The 19,285-nt window shown below is 35.7% G+C and overlaps 1 protein-coding gene across 1 annotated transcript; it reads left to right on the top strand.

Annotated features, from left to right (window-relative positions):
• Positions 1-990: 990 nt before the first annotated feature.
• On the top strand, positions 991-18,930 carry LOC145766336 (NUAK family SNF1-like kinase 1). The gene is made up of 7 exons (XM_082578026.1): positions 991-1,188; positions 12,209-12,329; positions 12,785-12,936; positions 13,847-13,912; positions 14,232-14,351; positions 16,728-16,860; positions 17,077-18,930. The coding sequence occupies exons 1-7, from the start codon at positions 1,012-1,014 to the stop codon at positions 18,270-18,272; spliced, it is 1,965 nt and encodes a 654-aa protein (XP_082434152.1). The 5' UTR covers positions 991-1,011; the 3' UTR covers positions 18,273-18,930.
• The last annotated feature ends 355 nt before the right edge of the window (positions 18,931-19,285 follow it).

Consider the following 19,285-nt stretch of genomic DNA (forward strand, 5'->3'; position numbering starts at 1 on the left):
GAGGTGTTGCGACCGTGCCATATTACTTTACTGGAGAGGAGCCAAAGCACAATTTTGGCACCCAAAAAAGAATGAAAGTATTTTTAAAATGGCCGTTAGGTGGTAATAAAGACTTCCGAATAGAACTCAGTTGTCACGTCAACTTTGAGATGTGACGCTCATGCATGCTGATTGTTGAATAAGAAGTGGTGATCACTAAAAGGTCTTTCAATCTCATAAAGGTTAGGCTAGCGAGCACTGCAATAAGAATGTTTGTGCACTAGAAAGCTTGAAGCCTATTTAGCCAGAACTTTAATATGACATTGGTGCATACCTAAAGTATTTTTTACTCATATTATCATATCTTTACTTTTGCAATTACTGTTTTTGATTTTGTTAAGTGCAAACTACTGCCTTGCCCAGTAATCTAGTTAAATACAATATACTTTGTGTCTATCAATGAAACATCACAATTCTTTATGATTTTAAGTGCAAACTCATGGAGTAGCAGGTACTGTAGTCTAAGTGCAAAGCGCTGTGGTTTGAGTTCGACTCTCAAGGTGTGTGTTTAAATAGCCTAATGCATTTTTAAGACTGCTTGCCATTCAGCGGCATTTATTAGATGGATTACTTAGTGACTTAGCCTGTGTCTATGGTTCAAAGTCTCTAAGAATTCGAAATTGCCAGGTTTAAGCTCTCAAAAAGGTTTCTTCGTCCAAGGATAAAGATTCTCACAAATAAGTAATCTGGTTTACAACATAAAGATAAAACATTGTGGTTTAAGCATCAAACCAAACAATTTTTATTATTTTAAACTTACGGTAATAGTTACGGTAAAAGTTACGGTAATAGTTACAGTAAAGTTACGGTAATGTAGTTAGACACTTGATACATAAACAACTATATGTAGCTCATGATATTTTCTAAAGAAAATGATAAATTGAAGAAGCTGTAATTACAATTAAATTTTCGTATTTATCAGATTTTTAACAGATTTCTTTTTGTAGATACAGTAATATATAACTTATTATAATGCTAAGCATAGAAAAGATGATTCCTCCTTCTGTACAAGACCCTACCAACGCCTCCCCTGTCAAAAGGCATCATCACAGGCACAATGTCAAAAGTCGATACGAGTTCATCAAGACACTTGGAAAAGGAACTTACGGAAAAGTGAAGTTGGCAAGACACAAAGAAACTAATAAATTGGTAAATAAGCATTTAATTAAAATTAATTTATTCTGTTTGTGATATTAGCAGAAACTGAATTTGAGTGTGAGACATTCCGCCTCAGTTGACAATTGTCATTCATGAAAATGAAAACAAGATTTTAAATTTCATTCATCTTTCCTTTTTAAAAAAAGTAGAGTAGCCTAAGCTATTTTGACATTGCCAACAACTGCAAAAATAAACGTGTTCTTGGTCTGTCTTATTGTTTTTTTGTTTGCTAAGCTGGATACTTCTCCACCTGAGTTGTTAGAAGAAAATATAACAGGCATCTGTTGATGTCATATCTGGGTATTTTGTTGATGCAGATTATAATAAAGTTAAGGCAGAAAATGACAAAATGACTATTTTTGTGATTTGCTTTTTGATGATATAGTTTGTGGTTGAAGTCTTAGTATAATGTGAACTTTATCCGCTTATCCCCCGATGCTTGGATCAAGCTTAGTTAGGACTCACTTTTACCTTTTTTACTGATATATTGTCTACCTTTAATTGCATTATCAACAAAGTATTTCTTAAGTTAAAATGATTAATAATAAAAGATCTTTGTTATCCTAACCTTCTGTTACACTTATTGCATTTTTCATATTTGCAATTGATGAAAATTTGTATGTGTTGACTTGTGAACAGTAGGCCTATCCACTTTTAAAATCGGTAAGAAGTCTATTTACTTGGCATGTAAAGTTTTGTAGTTGCATGCAAAACCTTGCCAGGCAGTCTTCTATGACCTGTCAATGCAATCAAGCTTAAGGGTGTGTCAAGTATTTTTATTATTAGTGTCCCGAGGTACATGTTCAAAGTACAATTTAATGCAAATTCCCTTACAAACACATTGTTCTTGAAACTTTCAAGTATAATACGAAGTTAAGTTAAATATTAAACAGTATGCTTTAGTTTCAATCTCCTGTGATCAGCAGATATATGCTAAAGTGCGCAGTTTATATCTTGAAAATCCAATCTTGTGTGCAGTGTGTGTGTAACACCTGAGTCCATCTGCAGTGGGTTTTTTTTCTTCAAATTGATTTTGAAATAGAAACTTGATTCAGGTTTATAGATATGTTTAAAATAAATGCATAAACTATGTTATCTAGCTTATGCAATAAAAAAATGAATCATTTATAACTTTGCTGCACAGAAATGAATGCTCAATGCCAAGCAGCAAGCAAAGCTGAGCAAACTCAAGTAGATACAATCACCATTGTCTAGGATTTAAGCAACGTTTACACCTTCTTTCACCAAACAGTGAGATTTCAGATTGTTCTGAAGGTTAACTTTTAATTTTTTCATGTGTTAAGGTTGCTTGGACAGCGGTGGTTTTATTTATGATAGCTTAGTTATATAATTTTGATGGAATTATTATGTAATCATATTATGTAAAATAGATTGTGCTTGCTGAAACTGGTAAGCCTAGAAACGCTGATCATTGTTAAGAAAATTTATTGTCATTGGCATGCTTCCTGGCATGCAAGTTGCTTGTTCCACACAGGAGTATAATAACATTTCAATGCGTACATACATTTAAATGCAGTAGAGCTGTTGAAAAAACCCACCTGTGGTATTAGCATCTATTTGTAGACTGCAATTTGCTGATGATGAAATCATGCATTACTAATCAGGTGTTGCACAGTGGGCATTAATTCTTTTGTCTCTTCTATTGATAGACCATCTTTATATTATTATTAATATCACCAATTCTATATCTTTCCACTTATTGAAATCATAATCTTGATTCATATGGACAACAATAGTACAATTCCCCCTCTTCGTTTCCACTCAGCACAATTAGTTTTTTTCTACATAATTAGTTTTAATTAGTTTTCTTCTACAGTACATAACTTAAAATAGCCTGAAAACAGTCACTAATGAATCACCTTTTGTTGGACTACAATTAAAACTTTTTTTCATCAAATGAAAACCCTGTGCAAGGAAAAATAATATTTCCCAAAAGATTTTGGGTTTAAGATGAAATCAGTTAAGTTTTTCAAGAGTTTGTCTAACTGTGAACTTGGGTGTTTCTTTGTAGGTGTCTAGGTGAGCTTGGCTCATATTGTAGTTTCTAGTCATGTTCATTGCAAGCAAGAGAAAAAAGAAACGCTCGTTTGTTGTGAAATTTACTCGAGGAACTTTTTGCTGCACACACCTCCTTTCAAACATGAACAGTCCATAAAAGACAAATTAAAATAATTATATGTAGTTTCAACGTCAAACACAATGCGTTAAACTGGAAGGGTAATTAATTATTGATGCCAGTGGTTACATCATTGCTTCTCTGACTTGATTTTAAACTTCGGACTAGGTTATTGGTGTATTTTCAAAGAACAAAACTCATAGTGAAGGTTCGAAAGCTAATCGTTGAATAGGCTACTAAATTGTAGTTTTGGTGAATTGTGTTTTGTTGTAGTTGTTGAGGTACCAGATTGGTACCAATTTTCTATATTATGCTCATCTTGCCCGGTCAATCAAATTAAACTTTCGGTATTTTTAAATGTCATGACTATGAAATGTCACATTCAGTGATTGCAATGTCGTATTCGGAGAATTGGCCATGACTTGCTGACAAGTTGAATTTATTATTTTTTTACCTTGCATATTTTAAATTTGTCAATTACCGTAGTGTATGATCATTTGGAGTGTTTTAAATCTGCATTGCAAGCAGTAAATCTCGCGAAAAATTTAATTGAGATGCTTTATTTTGCATTGTTTTAACATCACCAAATGTGCCATACTTTGTTTTGGCATTGTCACATTCCTAACTTAAAGTAAAAAGTGAGTCATTGTGTCATGAAAATCAATAACAGTAACCCGAATTTTGTTTCTATGAATTCCATTCTTCAGTGTTGAATGGCAAATATTTGTCACTTTTCAAAATTTTTGTTTGTTGGTAAACAATTGCTGGCTTGGTATATCTCTGTCTTGCCTGAGCAATGAGATTGGAAAAAACCGAGCCATTCGGAAATGCGTTCGAGGTACACCCTACTTCCGGCATTTACTTGTTTAGATTTGGACCACTTATTGTTATGCAGCAGTCGTCATACTGCTAGATAAGGCTTTTCATGTTAGTTTTTCCAATGGTTTTCTTTTACTTGTGGTTAAAGAATCTTTTGATCTAATTCTAATCTAAAAGTGTTTTTTTTCTCTCGTTCATCATTTTTGTCTTGAAATCAAGTGGACGAAGCGCTGTGTTTCTAAGTGTCGTTCTCCCAAAATTGTTTTTGTGGTTTTAAATGTTATCCATCTTTCTTGGCAACTAGCATTTATGTTGCTACCAAATATGGGTTCTTATCGTCTGCTACAACTTTCCATAAGCTGTTCTTTTTGTGCTGGCATGCAGACGGCACCAACCCTGAGAAGACGCTGTCTAAAACAAAACCAAGGTACTTTTACGTTAAATTAAGACAACTTAAACATCATGATGTTAAACTGATCAAATATTTTTGTTTTTCTTGGCTCCGCATATGATGTTGTAACGCCACGTTATTTCACGCCGTGTGAGCTATGACGTCAATTCATGTTCCAAATAAGCGGCGGTGTTGCAATAGTGACGTATTTTCATAATAAAAATAACAGTAGCCCCCTTGTCATTTTTCCGATGCATTCATTACGTCGTTTGGTATTTCAGTTTCTTATGATCATTGCGACATGTGATTAATTTTTGCGTCTTAATATGACATTTTGTTTTGCATTTTCACAAAAGTAGTTTTAACGCTTTTGCCTTAACAGGCGTGTCAAATGGTTTAGTAAAAGTAAACATTGTCCTTTTTGATAGAGTTTGCAACAGCAATGGTCATTGCCATTGTTATTTTGGATTGTATCCATATAGGTTGCGCCACAACACCATCATTTGCATCAACAAGTGAGGCAAATGTCCTTATTTTAACCAAGCGATGGTGTTAGGAATGTCAAGAGTGTATGACGTCTGTTATTGTTTTGAACGTTTAGTTACAGTGGCTGTTGGCCAAATACACTCTTCTAGAACTAGACGTTCAAGTTCCTAAGGCATAAAAACATCGCCTATTTTCTGGTTATGATTGACACAGGCGCCGAAAATAAAAGGTTTTTGGTAAACAGAAAGCTGTTAAACTTGTTGACAATACCTTTTAAAATGTCGTTTGGCAAAAGTTCTAGTCAAACTTAAATACTGTAATTGCTTGAAAACGATTTTTGCCATTTCTAAGCTAACTTTTATCCTTGCTTCTATCGAATTTCAGAAATTTGATTCTAAAACCATGAAAGTAGATTAAACATAAGAAAGCACCATTACTTGAAGGCAAGTTAAGTGAAATAAGAAACCTGTGCTTTCGTGTCACCTTTTGATGTGTCACAGAAAATATTGTGAAGGTCTTGCGCCAATGGTAGAATGACCTGGCTTTTTTCTTGTTTGCCAAATGTCTTGCTTTTGGTGAATAACAAGAACAATGAAAGTCTCGAAATGGATTGGAACCAAACCATTGAATTAGCCGCTGCTTACAGTAATTCGACGTGTGCAGACGTTGTAGAAACTACTGATTTGCTGTTAGGGTTATAGCTTGTCACTGAGAAAAAAACTTAGCGTCAAACCACAGCGTTATGACGTTTAGGCGCTTTGACAATATCTTCTGTGTGTTTGCTGTCAGTCCACACGTTGCTGTGGTGACATTTTCTTGCATGATAGTTCTTGCATCAGTAGGTATGTGTGAGGATGACATTGCAGTTTGTTACGAAAATGTATCACCACGTAAACACCCTGAATAACTTCCGAGCAAGATTGCTACCCAGAAACCAAAATCCGTCATTTTAGTCTGCAGACGTTAAATTAATGTAAAAATGACAGAGTTTGCTGTCTGGGTATTTATGTCTCTCATTCACGTCTTTTTATTTAACACGTTTAGCTTTATGAAAGTAACAGTTTTACTGTTTGGGGGATATTGAGAACTTGTGACAAAGGATTTGACAAGTTTTTATTGTAGCTGGCCTTTACGCAATGTGTATAAGACGTTTGTTGGTTATAGATAGTTTTGTTTGCGTATGTCTTGCAATCCAAAATGTTGGGTCAGATAAAAATAGTTATTGGCAAAATTTTGGCTGCGAAATGTCTTTTCAAGCTTTTTATTTGGGCCTAAATTCATTAAGATAAGAATATTGTACTATTGTAATTCTTCTTTTAAAATATTTTTCATGTTTCCCAGTGGTGCATTTGATCTGCACAATCCTGCAACCAAAGGTTTATAAATAATGCAATGCAATGTATTTGTTGTCTGATTGATCTCTGAACATTACATATCCTTTTCCTGCAATAAAAAACTCTATCAATTGTTAGCAATAATAAATGAACCTAATAAATCAATACAATAAAATAATAAATAGCAATACCATACCATTACAATAACAATACAAATAATACAATACCAATAAATAAATCAACCTGTTTGTCGTTGCTTTCACTTTCATCAGATGAACGTTGCAACTAATGCTAGAAACGAGCATTTCTCAAATTGGCTTTTTTCGTTCTTTTGATTTTCCGTTCAAAATTTGTAATTTGCAATTGAAGGCTATACTTTTACGCTCATGCCTTCTGTCTACTATATATAAGTATGATATTCTGTACACAAACTGACTACCACAATGATTAAAGCAAAAGCGCCTTAACATTTGTGATTGAAATTAGTGAAAGTCCTAACAAATGATTGCTACCTTTGTAATTTTGGCCGGCAAGACTCAGTAGGCTTTACTATACCAATATTCTTCTTCGAATCGCACAAAGAACAATCGGTTTAATTTAATTACAGTTGTAGCCGACCACATGTAGTCTGTGTATTAGAGGTAGGTTGCCTATCTATGTGATTTGCCGGTGGTGTTGTCGTTGTGCAATCTGGTCAGTAAAGTGCAGTTATTAAAAAAGATAATGATGTTATAAACCTGCCCTTGCCACGTCAGACGGGAGTTTATTTCGGAAGCAGCAAAACACCCGCCTACTTCTTTATTGTTTTAATTTGGCATTGTCCATTGGTAACTTATGGCTATACGTAAAAATAAAAGAACTACATCGGATAAACGTCAAAGGACGTGGCACCATTGAAAAGTTTTAGTTGTGGTGCACTGAATTATGGTGTTTGCTAGCTGCAGACTTTAGAAGGCGTTTTGGCAACTCTAAGGCAACTGATTTTTAATGAGTATGGTTAAAACATGCGGAGAACTGAATCAAATGAACAACAGCAGTGTTTTTACCAGAAAAAAATCGGTTTAAAGTGCAATAATTGCTTTAATTGTTTTTTGGAAAATGATGACATCAAAAACTGTGTTTCTGAAATTTAAGTTTATGCCTCTCAATGTCATTTTGCTTCTCTCATCATCCGAAATTAATTTGTTTGCTTGTGTAAGATCAATTCCACTTCACTTCAAGAGTCATAAAACAATCAAAATGCTCCTGATATTAAAATTACATGCCGGTACCACGCTTTGCTTGCTCAGTATTATTTATGGCAATACCTATATGACCCGCGGGTATCATTTGCTTTTGTCCTTTTTTCGGATTGCTGCTTTTCGCTGAGGTAAGAAATCAATTCGACACTTTCTGTTCAATGTCACATATTTTCCTGTACACTATAAAAGATTACACTTTGCAGTTCGACTGCCGTACGCGGTTATATTCTAGAATTAGATAGCTTAGATTGATAACTTCATCTCTGCATTAACACATACATAACGAGATTATAATGCCATCAAAACTATATTTATAAATTATAAACCAAACTATATGACAGTGACAACTTTCCAAATCAATATTATGGTTTGAAGAGTAGTGTAGTTTGTTGAATATGGAATTGTTTGGTATTTTGTTTTGAACTGAAGGCCTTATTTCAGTATGTTTTTTCTTGTAATATTTCATAGACCTAGTTTCCAGCGATTTTCATAAAGTATTTGTAGATATTTATATTAGATAGTAGATATACATTTTGCTTATAAATATAGTATGGAATGTTACATTTTGGTTTTATGTCATTTCAAGCATTCAATAGTTGTTGAAGTAATCGCTCGTACCGTTATTTCGCGTTTTAATCAAGAAAATGTAGCCTTTGATTAATATTTAACATTACAACGAGGTAGGCTATTGACTCCACGACCTCTCAAGTGGATTTTGTCGATAAACATTGGCGTCTCTTCGAGCAAGCAGGTCGTCTAGGCTTTGTCCACGAAATCGCTTTGTTTCTTTCCGCTATAATCCAAACAATACAAATTTTCTTGAGAGAAAATCCATAGTCCTGGAATGTTGATCTCCAATGGGTTTGTGTAACGCAAATTAAAAACAAAACTGAGATCAATACCCAGACTGCTTTTGTGAAATTAAAAGACAATTGAATGCAGAAAACCTCTTCAGTGAAACCACAGTTTGAACTTGGGAAAGTCAATGTACCTTCGATCCACATGCACACTTGTTTTCCTTAGTTGAAAGTTTTGTATTCCGATGTCTACTTTGAATTTGTTTTTGTTTAAACGGTTGGCTACAAGAAGGCAATTAAGGTCTATGACGAAACCCAGATGCCAGAATAACGAACTGCGCCCAATCCCCAGCGACTACTGAGCAGTCTGATCTTTCTGCGTGTTTGTTTACCCGCAGCCGAAGCTTAATTTTATCGGAGCTACGCATGTTGCTTTGTTTTTGCAGAGTGATTGCGCACGCTCTAACGTGCATTATTTTGTTTACATCTCTAGCGTGCCATCAATCAACATAATGCCGAGGCTGAGTGAAACCAAGATTTGGAAGTCATCTTGGCGCATTTGACACGGAATACAGGCTATCACATTTGTAGCGCCTGCATTTGTTTAACAAAACAATCTGAAAACTTACATTTTCTATTTATTATTTCACTTGATATGCTATGTGGGTATAAAATCACCACGCTCAATTGTGTTTTCAAACGTTAAAGTTGCATTGATAGTGATTTGTTTTCATCATTGTTTATTTTTGTTCTAAGTGGTTTCTTAGAACCACACTTGTGTTACTCGTAGTCCTGAGCTGATACGCAAAAGCAAACACGAAAGCTAAACAAGTCACCATGACAGACCTATAAAAAAAAACAAGTTATACCTGTCTATAAAGCGTGGGGTAATGTAATGTTTTACTAAAATCTCAACTAGTTGGTTGCGGCCGCAACTAGTCTTAGTTTATGTTCTGATGTGACTAGTATGCGCACACAAACACATGTTGTGCCCACAACTAGTCATATTAGAACATAACCGAAAGTATAATAGAACCAAAAGTTTTGTATAATTTTGCACGATTTTGGTGCCATTTCACCAAAATCTCTCCGTTTTATTATTTTATATGTTAAAACTGGACCGATTACATGTGGAGTGGTTGAATCACTACACAATGCACATGTTAGATTCGAAAAATGCAAAGTCACTTCACGTAAACTATTCTTTGGAATGTTTCCATTGTTACGTTTAATATGTTTATCATCTTAGTTGGAATTTTACCTCGAACTTATTTATTCAAATCTCTATTCAGGCCTTCCTAATAAGGTCGCATACCAACTCATACATCTAACGAAAAATGCCAGGGCTTCACAAATATATCATTCGAAGTATAACGGTTAATTAGTAAAGGGATTGTTCTTGCAGCAACAACAACATATTTGTCATCGCAAGAAATGCGTCCCACGTAGAATTTCCAACGAAAAGAAGTTCAAATTTAATTATCTTTGCTGTTTTTTTTTTTTGCGAATATCACTAATTCAACACAGATAGATTTTAACAATAAACACTATTTTTAAGACTCACTGCTTTTTAAGTACACGACCAAATAGATCATTGTCAGCGTTCATCTTGCTTAAGCCTTCTATAATGTCCTTATTAACTTGTGTGTTTGTTTTTTCCAGAAAGCTAATCAGTCCATTTTTGTTGTGTTTCTACGTCTGCAGACGTTTAATCAATGTAAAAATAGTTTTTACTGGTGGATTATGAGCGATTTAGCCGTTTGGCTTAACCCAGCCCACTTCTTCAGCGCTGTCGACTATTTGTTCTGATGCCCGATACAATCAGGCTAACCAGTGACTTACGCGATTTAATCATAAGTTAAATATCTGTTTTGTATTTCAACTGGACAAATAGTTGATCGCGTGTGTTATTACCATGACCTGTCAAAGCGTTATTATGCTGCTTATTTCCTTGCAGGTCGGCTGGGTTTGTTTAAAATCTAACCGATTTCTGCTGTCAACACACGATTCATAGTTGACTGCTTGTTTACCGTATGTTTTCGGAAAACAACGTAAGTGGAAAAATACTAATCTAACCATCTTGACCTGGTTGTGAGTACACAGCGCTAGGCCAGCAAACGTACCAGTGTGAAAGAAAAACAGCACTTTCATGACCTTCAACGATAGGGTTGGCTTGGTAGTCAACGTAGCGAAATTGCTGTGAAGTTGAAGACGTCATAATGTATGCGGTTAAAGCTTTTGTGTTGCCAACTGCCATTTTTCATACCCCATGGAGTTTCAGTCTATCTTCTACAAAAAACTTTTTAATATTTACAATATCTTTTCTTGCGATTAAAAGCGTCAAGTTTGGTTGTGGTGTTGACTGGGTTGAAACCACACTTCCTTGGTGTCATATTCCATATGTTGATGTTCTATAATGGCGTAATTTTTACTTCCTGTTTTCAAGCCGGTTGTGACTTGACTAGGCTGCCCTCGGCTGGTCCTGTGCATCAAGTGTTCATTTTGTTAATTGTGCATTCTTATTGAATTATATTAATTATGACATATCATTATGTTGTTTCTACGTTCACCAGACATTGAATTTGCAAAGCAGACATTTTTCTTGTCCGTTTTGATGCTTTTCCTCTTTCTGTTTATGTTGCAATCAATTACAATTCATTTAATTTAGCCATGTAACACCTTTTAGAAACTGGCAAGCGTTTTCACGTGAGAAAGTCTATGCCTAAAAATACAGACAAAATCAACAAATTTACTAGCGGATATAAATATGGATAGATTTTCAGGTTTTGCTGGAGCTAATTGAATCGTGAAAACATTGTATATCTTGTAATTGTAACAAATGCGTTTTTCCATGAAAACAACACTGTAGCAGAAATTAAGCGAAGTTTAACTGCTGTCAGATCCTTTATTTTGGGTACCAAGGCTGACAAAAGATGTCTGTGTGTGGGTGGGTAGGTTACTTGAAATAGAAGTAGCAATCCTTTGTTGTTGTAGCTGTGTTGGCCAGTGTCTGGTCAACTAACGTTACTTTTTCTCACATCTAACATCAAATAAATGAAAACTGCAAATTCGATTTTAAAGCTGAACTACAGCACCAGCTGTTTCATCAGCAAGTGACAAGAAAGTTAGTCTCACTGCCAAGTGCCAATGTGGTAGATTCATTGTTGTATTTATATAATACTTTGTCTGATTTAAAGAAGAAAAAGTGTGGTTTGTTTTTTCCATAACACGACGTTTGATGAATGTGGCTTTGCCTAGATTACAATCTATTGGAAATTATTTTTGGCGATAAAATTATTGTGCCGGAAACAATCTAGCCAATCACGAACATGATCACTTGTCATGTGATCTGTTTTTCCCTTGCATTGATGTTTGAATTTGTTCCAACCTGAAGCTGTTGATTTTGCTCTTTGAACTGTATCGTATTTTTATCAAAAGACACTTTGAGGAAGTGTTCAAAGCTACGAAGCAAGTGATTCATCAAGAAATCATTCGATGCAGTTGAGTCCATGCCAAAGCTATGCCGCAACAATTTCCACCTAAAAAACGCTTTTCAATTAGATAAATCGATAGATGCCAGCGCTTGCGATTTTGCCGGATTAACTTCTGTTATAAACTATCCCCTTGAATTGAATTTCTGTATGAATTGTCCCGTTTTTACTGCAACACTTGAAAATCTGTAATGCAGTCCTAGGGCTCAAAGAACACATTACTGGTTACATTTTGAAAGCTTAATCATTTTGATGAAACAAATCAAATTGTGCGTTCATTTGAGTAGCGATTTCTAAAATCTTCTTGTCCTCCAGGTTGCGGTCAAAGCGATAAAAAAGGACAAGATAAAGGACACCACTGACATGAAGCACATACGAAGAGAAATGGAGATCATGTCTTCAATACGACATCCACACATCATACAAATATACGAAGGTAGATATAATTCTAGAATCTAAACTTTCTTACACTTGGTAGAGTTCTTTCTCTCTCTCCATTTTGCTTCAAAGTAGCCTGGTCTTCATCCCCAACACCTGGTAGAGTTCGTTTTTGTAAATGGCGACAGTGTTTCTAGCAGTATAAAAATTATAATTTTTCTATTGAGTAAAACTTAGTTTTATGATTTAACATAAAAGAAACGTAATGTACCGTTGTAGCAACGTTTCCACGAGTTACTGAAGTACCTGAGTGTTTCTTCAGTCTCAATGGCACGTGGCACCTCAAAACCATATGTTGGTTGATTTGCAGCAAGCCAAAACTCTTGGTGACCGCAAGCGCAAAACAGCCGTAAAATTCAATGCTTTTTCGTGTGGCTCTTCGTTCACAAACATTGCTGCTTTTGTTACGACTACCTTTAGATTGTCATTGAATCACGCAAAACCACTTTTCAGTGTTTGAAAATCAAGATAAGATCGTCATAGTGATGGAATACGCACCCGGTGGTGAATTGTACGACCACCTCGCTGACAAACATTTGATTTCTCAAGAAGATGCCAAATCTTTTTTCCGTCAAATTATTTCTGCCGTCCGTTACTGCCATCAGGTTGGTACTGTCGCAGTAATCGTATTATGAGTGTTTTATATCGAGCAAACATGAGGCTATATTTTTCGAGCAAACATTACGTTATTGCAATAATTACATCTACAGCGATTTTTGCTAAATAATTTATTCAACCACCAGTCCACCACTCTTCTAAGATTTGCAATTGCAGAAAATAAATTATGTTGTATATTGTACAAACTATTCTTGCCATATAGTGATTGGTGATATTCAAAATATCATTAATCAACGATTTACGGTTTAATTGCAAAGATTTATACTGTAATTTGTATTTAACTTTTCGCATGTCTAAAGCTGCCTCCTTGTGTGATTCTTACAACCAAAGACACCAAGTTTGCTTTTGTACACCCAAGCAATTGTATTTCACCTCACACCACTTTTGACAATATTTTTTTTGCATAAGTTAAAGTATGCAGTCTCCAACTTTTTAAGGGGTCACATGCTGGTTTTGCTGTTACTTAGCTTTGCAATTTTAGAACGGTGCGCTTGAGTGGTTATTGTTCGCATAAGCACATTGTGAACTACATACGTAATCACAATGTTTATCAGTTAAATTTTGTATAAGTGTTGGAAGTTAGCTCAAAACATGTTTTTCTGCTTTAGTAATTTGCTTTCTAAAAGGGGAGTTCCCTTTCGTAAATGTACCCCCCAATGAAGTGATTGCGAGCAATGTTGCAATAGCAAAAAACGTTTCAAGGAAGATACTTCATTTGCATTAACGGTTATTGCCAGAGAAGCTTGAATGCAGGAACTGAAATACTTTTATGACTGCTGACATTTACGAATCAACGCTGCAGCCAATAAATCAATGTAATACAGAACTTGTTTGCTGCGTTTTGCGCAACACTTTCTGTAGCTGGCAATAAATTGACATTTCATTTTTCTTTTACAGCGAGGAATAGTGCACCGTGACTTGAAGTTAGAAAACATATTATTAGACAAAGATAACTGTATCAAGGTAACTATTATAAATTTTTTAACCATGTTCTCTCGGTATAAGCAACTCTGATAAGATGATTAATGGCCATGAATATAGGATTAGTTTTCGAATCCTTTTAGTGTTGAATGTTTCAATAGTTATTAGATTTTCTGTTGTTTACACTGTGTCGACCACGGTTGATGAAGTTCTTTCAAAAGTTTGGCAGAAAATCGTGCACGAAAGTGTATTACCGAAACCGTAAAACTTGGCGCCTATTAATACTTTGTACGTCATCGTTACAAGATCAGCTGATCCAATCACGTGGTTTCTTAAGGGTAATTTTTAAATTTATTTTCAGATTGCTGATTTTGGCCTTGCGAATTTCTTCAAGTCTGACAGCCTGCTAGATACGTTTTGTGGAAGTCCTCTCTATGCATCGCCTGAGATAGTCTGTGGCGTCAAATATAAAGGGCCGGAGGTGAAATTTTAGTTTACTTTAATAGGCTACCAATAATTCTGTTTTTCTAAGTAACGTATTTAATAAAAGCGATGCTTTTAATTAATGGCGAGCCATCTTTTGTGCGAAACTCTAGTTTATTGTTAGAGTTGTGATTATGTTTTTCTAGAATTTTTTATCCTTTATAATCTAGAGATTACCTGGGCCTGCAGCCCTGCAAAATCACGTCCTTGAACCACAATCCATCGTAAAATGAAATTAAATTCTGCTTTTGTACAATAGCGGCTTACTGGTCTGTTTGATGCAACAGCACAGCTATTTGAAACAAAAATTTTGGTCTGAAAAACCGATGATTGATCTTGTTTTGACACCAGCAACAGATGGATCAAAAATCTTGTTTTTGGCTTTAAAATATATTTCAACAATGCCAATGCCTTCAAACACGCGAGTGACAAAAGTATCTGTGGTACTGAAATGGAATAAAAATTGATTAAAGCGAGGTTGTATTTGCGAATGTCTTTTTGATTGATATATTTTAGTTGGTTAAACATTCTCGCCGTAAATTTAAAAGAGATGTTTGTCCACTTTCAAACAGCTTTGCTGTCACATATCAACTTTTGGCGCATTGGAGACAGCTGAATTGCTTCAAAGATCAAAACCACATTGTGATTGCCGGCTTGACATTTTGATTCTTCTTATGACTTGGTTCAGAAATGGTCAAGTCATAAAACGAAGCTGCAGCTGCTAATGGTTTCCACGCAATTAAAAGTAAAATTTTAGCATGACGTTGCGAAAATTGACGTTTAAAATTTTCTTTGTCTTTTTTTTTCTAGCAAGAATGCAAATAGATTTCAGAACAAAGGAAATAGACCGATAAAATCCTCTGTGTTGCATTTTTCGTGTTTAGGTCGTCGTGTTTATAATCAGTTTGATCGTTGCGATTATCCTAAAGCAATGAATGAAAAGAATAGTGGAATAGCGAAAAAAATTAAATAAATATGGTCCAGCAAATGTATCAAAACTATCAAAATTAAAGTTAGTATCAAAAACGTATCAATTGTTTTTTAAACATTTGCAATTTAAAGAAAATGAAGGGTTCCCGCTAGTATCCAATTTCTTGCATTTTGGATCTATCTCAGATGATTGTTATGTCTTAGCTTAGTGTCAAATTTCTGTCTTTTTCTCAACTTTTATTTTTTACAAATTCAAATCGTTTCTTAGCACAACTTTTCTCAAAAAATCGCACTTTCTAATGGACGGTAAAATTACGTTTCGCTGAAGTCTGAAATTAAAAACTAAATCAATACTCATTGGTTTATTAAAATTATTTTTGAAAATCACCATCTCAAAACTTCAATACAACTTTCTACTTACATTTTACTACGCTGATGGTCGAAACATTGGCCACTGTCCGTAGTTCGCTTTTAGCAATGTCTTTTTAGACATTATCTTTACAGAAATAAAAAAAGAGTCAAAAATCATGTAATTTTGACTTTGTGTGGAGCTACACTGTACTTGAGAGGTTACTATAATTTTTTTTATTCATTTGCAGTTTAGTTTGCATATTGTAGGCTCTATTTCCTTTATTCGAACTGCCAAGCGTTATAACCGTTTTTCTTAAAAGTACTTTTTCTTGAAAGGTTATGTTCTTTGTGTGCAAAAACTTGTTCACTTCAGTTAATGATTTACCAAGTGGTAGGCGGAACTGCGAAAAGTCCCTTTTTTCGCCAGGTGTGCTTTTTCATCGCCAAAAAGCGAAAAAAGTCGCATTTTTATCACTTAACGTTAGTTGAGCCAAACAGGAACTAACTGTAACCAAACCACATACACTTATCAACGTTTTTATTTACTTTTCGTGTCTATAACCGAACTAGGCAGATCAACATGTTTTATTTTCGCTAGCTACAAACCAAACACAAGTACCTACGGTGCCCTTGAAATTCCTCATGACATCACAATGGCTCTTGTCGATACTAAATTAGATTTGACGTCAAATATACTTCTTTGTCTGCTTCCAGTTCGTTACTTTAACGCCAAGCCCTTGGTAACAAACAGTTTGTGTTTATTTGTAATCAAATTCACGGTTGCTGTGTTATAATATATGTTTGTTTTTGAAGCACCTTGCCCATTAATTGAACATTAATGTTTGTACACGTGTTCACTGTTCAGCACGTAGCCTACTCGGTATAAATTCGAAACAAGTGTTTCAGTTTCACCCTAATTGAGATCTAACTTATAAAAAACAAGACTTATAAAAACCGATTTTGATTTTCTTTGCTTGCATTCAAGGTTAAGCAAAATCAATATTAACAGAAAACAACACAAACTTTCTTCAACATACCAATACAACGACGATAAGCGTCGATTTTGAGCATTCAAAAATATGTTTCTTTCCAGGTAGACAGCTGGTCGCTGGGAGTGCTGCTTTTCGCACTGGTGTACGGCACCATGCCTTTTGATGGGAGAAACTATCAAATACTAACCAAGCAAATCACAAGTGGAGCGATCAGCAAGCCACCAAAACCATCTGGTAAGTTTTAAGTTTTTCTTCCTAAAACTGGTAGTTTTGAAAATGCGTGCATGTCAATCGTCAAGCCTAAAAATGCACTTTCTTAAATGTCATTCAACGTTTATCAAACGTGGTTTAAGTTGAAGCGAAATTATTTTATCGCCTCTTTTGAGTGAATGCAAATTGACCTAGCGTCGGTCGTGGCATCAAGCTTATCTCCGGTTGTTTGCTTTTCAGATGCGCACGATTTGATTTCCTGGATGCTTAAGGTCGACCCCAAGAGTAGAGCGACAATAGATGACATCGCGTCCCATAAGTGGGTGAAAGGGGTTACTGATCTCACACAACTTACCCCGACCGTCACTCAAGATACAACCAATGATTCCTTTCATCTTGGACACGGTGTGGACATCAATAGACACGTTGAACTCGACTTAGATGCAACGTTAAAAGCTGAAGATAAAGAAGAAATTTCTTTGATCAATCAACCAAAAGGAATATTAAAGAACAACCCGGCCCCGGTTAAGGAACCACAACGTAAGAGACCTGACATTGATAAAACATTTGAAGGACAATTAGCTGCTGTGTGTGGTCTCAACGCCAAGGACAGTCTAAAGTTGAAGGCGAAGCCGAAGAGTGCATCCGGGAAACGAAGAGTGTTGCGTCCGCGACGAGATCGCGAGAGCGGATATTATTCTTCTCCTGAGCGCATCCCTGCCATAAACGAAAAAGTGAACTCCTCTGATCCGACTCTTCATCCCAACATCCACAGCTCCGTACCTCTAATAAAATCCTCCCTCGCAACTGGAAGATTATCCCGTTTGCCCACTAAGCAACATCCATCTGTGTCCCAAGCAGCTTCACTTCCTGTCGGAACCTCCAAAGATCCTTACATGGTTCCAATGGCTCCTCCTGCGGATGAGAGGCTGGTCAGCATTAGCAGTGATGATGGATCGAGCGTTGGAAGTCGAACTCGCCCCACCAGCACTTACAGCGATTCCAGTATCCTGTCTTCCGACTCTTTTGACTTGTGTGCGTTCGAAAATTCTACAACGCACCGGAGCAGTGTTGCCCAATCAATCACTATCTCAAACAGTGTTCAACACCAACAACGTCCTTTTTCAATTTCCCTCATACCGGACACACTGCCTCCACTGGACCCTAGCTCTGTTGAGGAACAACCAACAGGGTCTTTGACACCAAATAGCGAAAAGCTAGTTCGAGATTTGCAGCGTATACTTGCCCCTAATAAACGACGCACACAAAGCGGCCAGAATCGAACTACTCCTCAAAACCACACGAAACGGCCTCACTCGGTTAATGACACGTCACAGCTTTCGGAAATGATGAATCAGTTAAACATAGACCTGGATCTTGCGTACAGAAAAGCGTCTCATGATATTTGTGCAAACTTAGGACCCTCTGAGATTTAGGATTTTTTCCTCGATCAAAAGTGTTGCCATTTTTTATTCATATAATTTGATATCCAAATTTCATCGCTTTGAATTGATACGAAAACCTTGAAGTGTGATGTCGATATTATACTGTCATGTTTTCGTATTATTATCGTTAAGAATTTATCCACTGTGTTTATAAAAGACGCATTATTGGCATCACTTTTTCTATCGTCTATATTTTTTGTTCATGCAACAATCCTGCCAATATTCTTTGTCAAAAATCCTGACAATTTTAAACAAAAATCTTACATACCTGTTAAGTCGTAATTAAAAACTTTTGGTTTCGAACTTTTTATGGAGTTTTATCAATAATGCTTTAAAATACCAGAATATTATTCCCGTATTAAATCACTGAAATCTGGATCAGTTTTCAACGACGATTGAGGTTCTCAACTGTTCTTTCCCTGTATACTGTCAGTGTGTTCATTCTCGCACCGTGGAAATGGTGCACGGTGATAATTGACGCCATCCGCTTTCACGTCGTGGATTTATGGTTCGAGCTGTTAATTTATTCTTATTGTCGTACTTTTGCAAATCACTTGGTCGTATGCGGTCAGTTCCTTAGAAGAATTTGTTCTATTTTGTGCTGGAGTGTCGAGAATTGTAATAAAAAGCGCTGTGAAGTGCAGCCTTGTCTGGGATTCTGAAATGCCTTTTTTTCAACTACAAATTAGATCAAAAGTATTTAAATTTAAAACTGAATCATAAATTGAATTCAATTTGCAACTAAATCAAGCGAAAGAAGCTTCAACGACGTTGAAACGGAATTCATAAACATAGCAAAGGTCTCTCGTTGGAATAGACGCATTCATCTCTAAAGCCAGTTTGTTGTGGTCAAAGTGGTGTTCAAAATAGTTTCTAGCAGAACCCTCGGACCAAACTTATCTCGCTTTTTCATGACATTCCAACTTTGCAACCATGTCAAGTTACAACACCGTTAGATAGATAGTTACAACACCGATAGGACGCTTTGAAAAATTATAGCCTAC

Source organism: Aplidium turbinatum, chromosome 3, assembly GCF_918807975.1.
Source record: "Aplidium turbinatum chromosome 3, kaAplTurb1.1, whole genome shotgun sequence".
NCBI lineage: Eukaryota > Metazoa > Chordata > Ascidiacea > Aplousobranchia > Polyclinidae > Aplidium > Aplidium turbinatum.

What these genes read in the sequence shown, in the direction of transcription:
- LOC145766336 (XM_082578026.1), top strand. Translation starts at nt 1,012, where the DNA reads ATGCTAAGCATAGAAAAGATGATTCCTCCTTCTGTACAAGACCCTACC. An exon ending in CCGTCCGTTACTGCCATCAG is followed by an intron (nt 12,937 to 13,846) that starts GTTGGTACTGTC and finishes TTTCTTTTACAG; the next exon opens with CGAGGAATAGTGCACCGTGA. An exon ending in CAAGCCACCAAAACCATCTG is followed by an intron (nt 16,861 to 17,076) that starts GTAAGTTTTAAG and finishes TTTGCTTTTCAG; the next exon opens with ATGCGCACGATTTGATTTCC.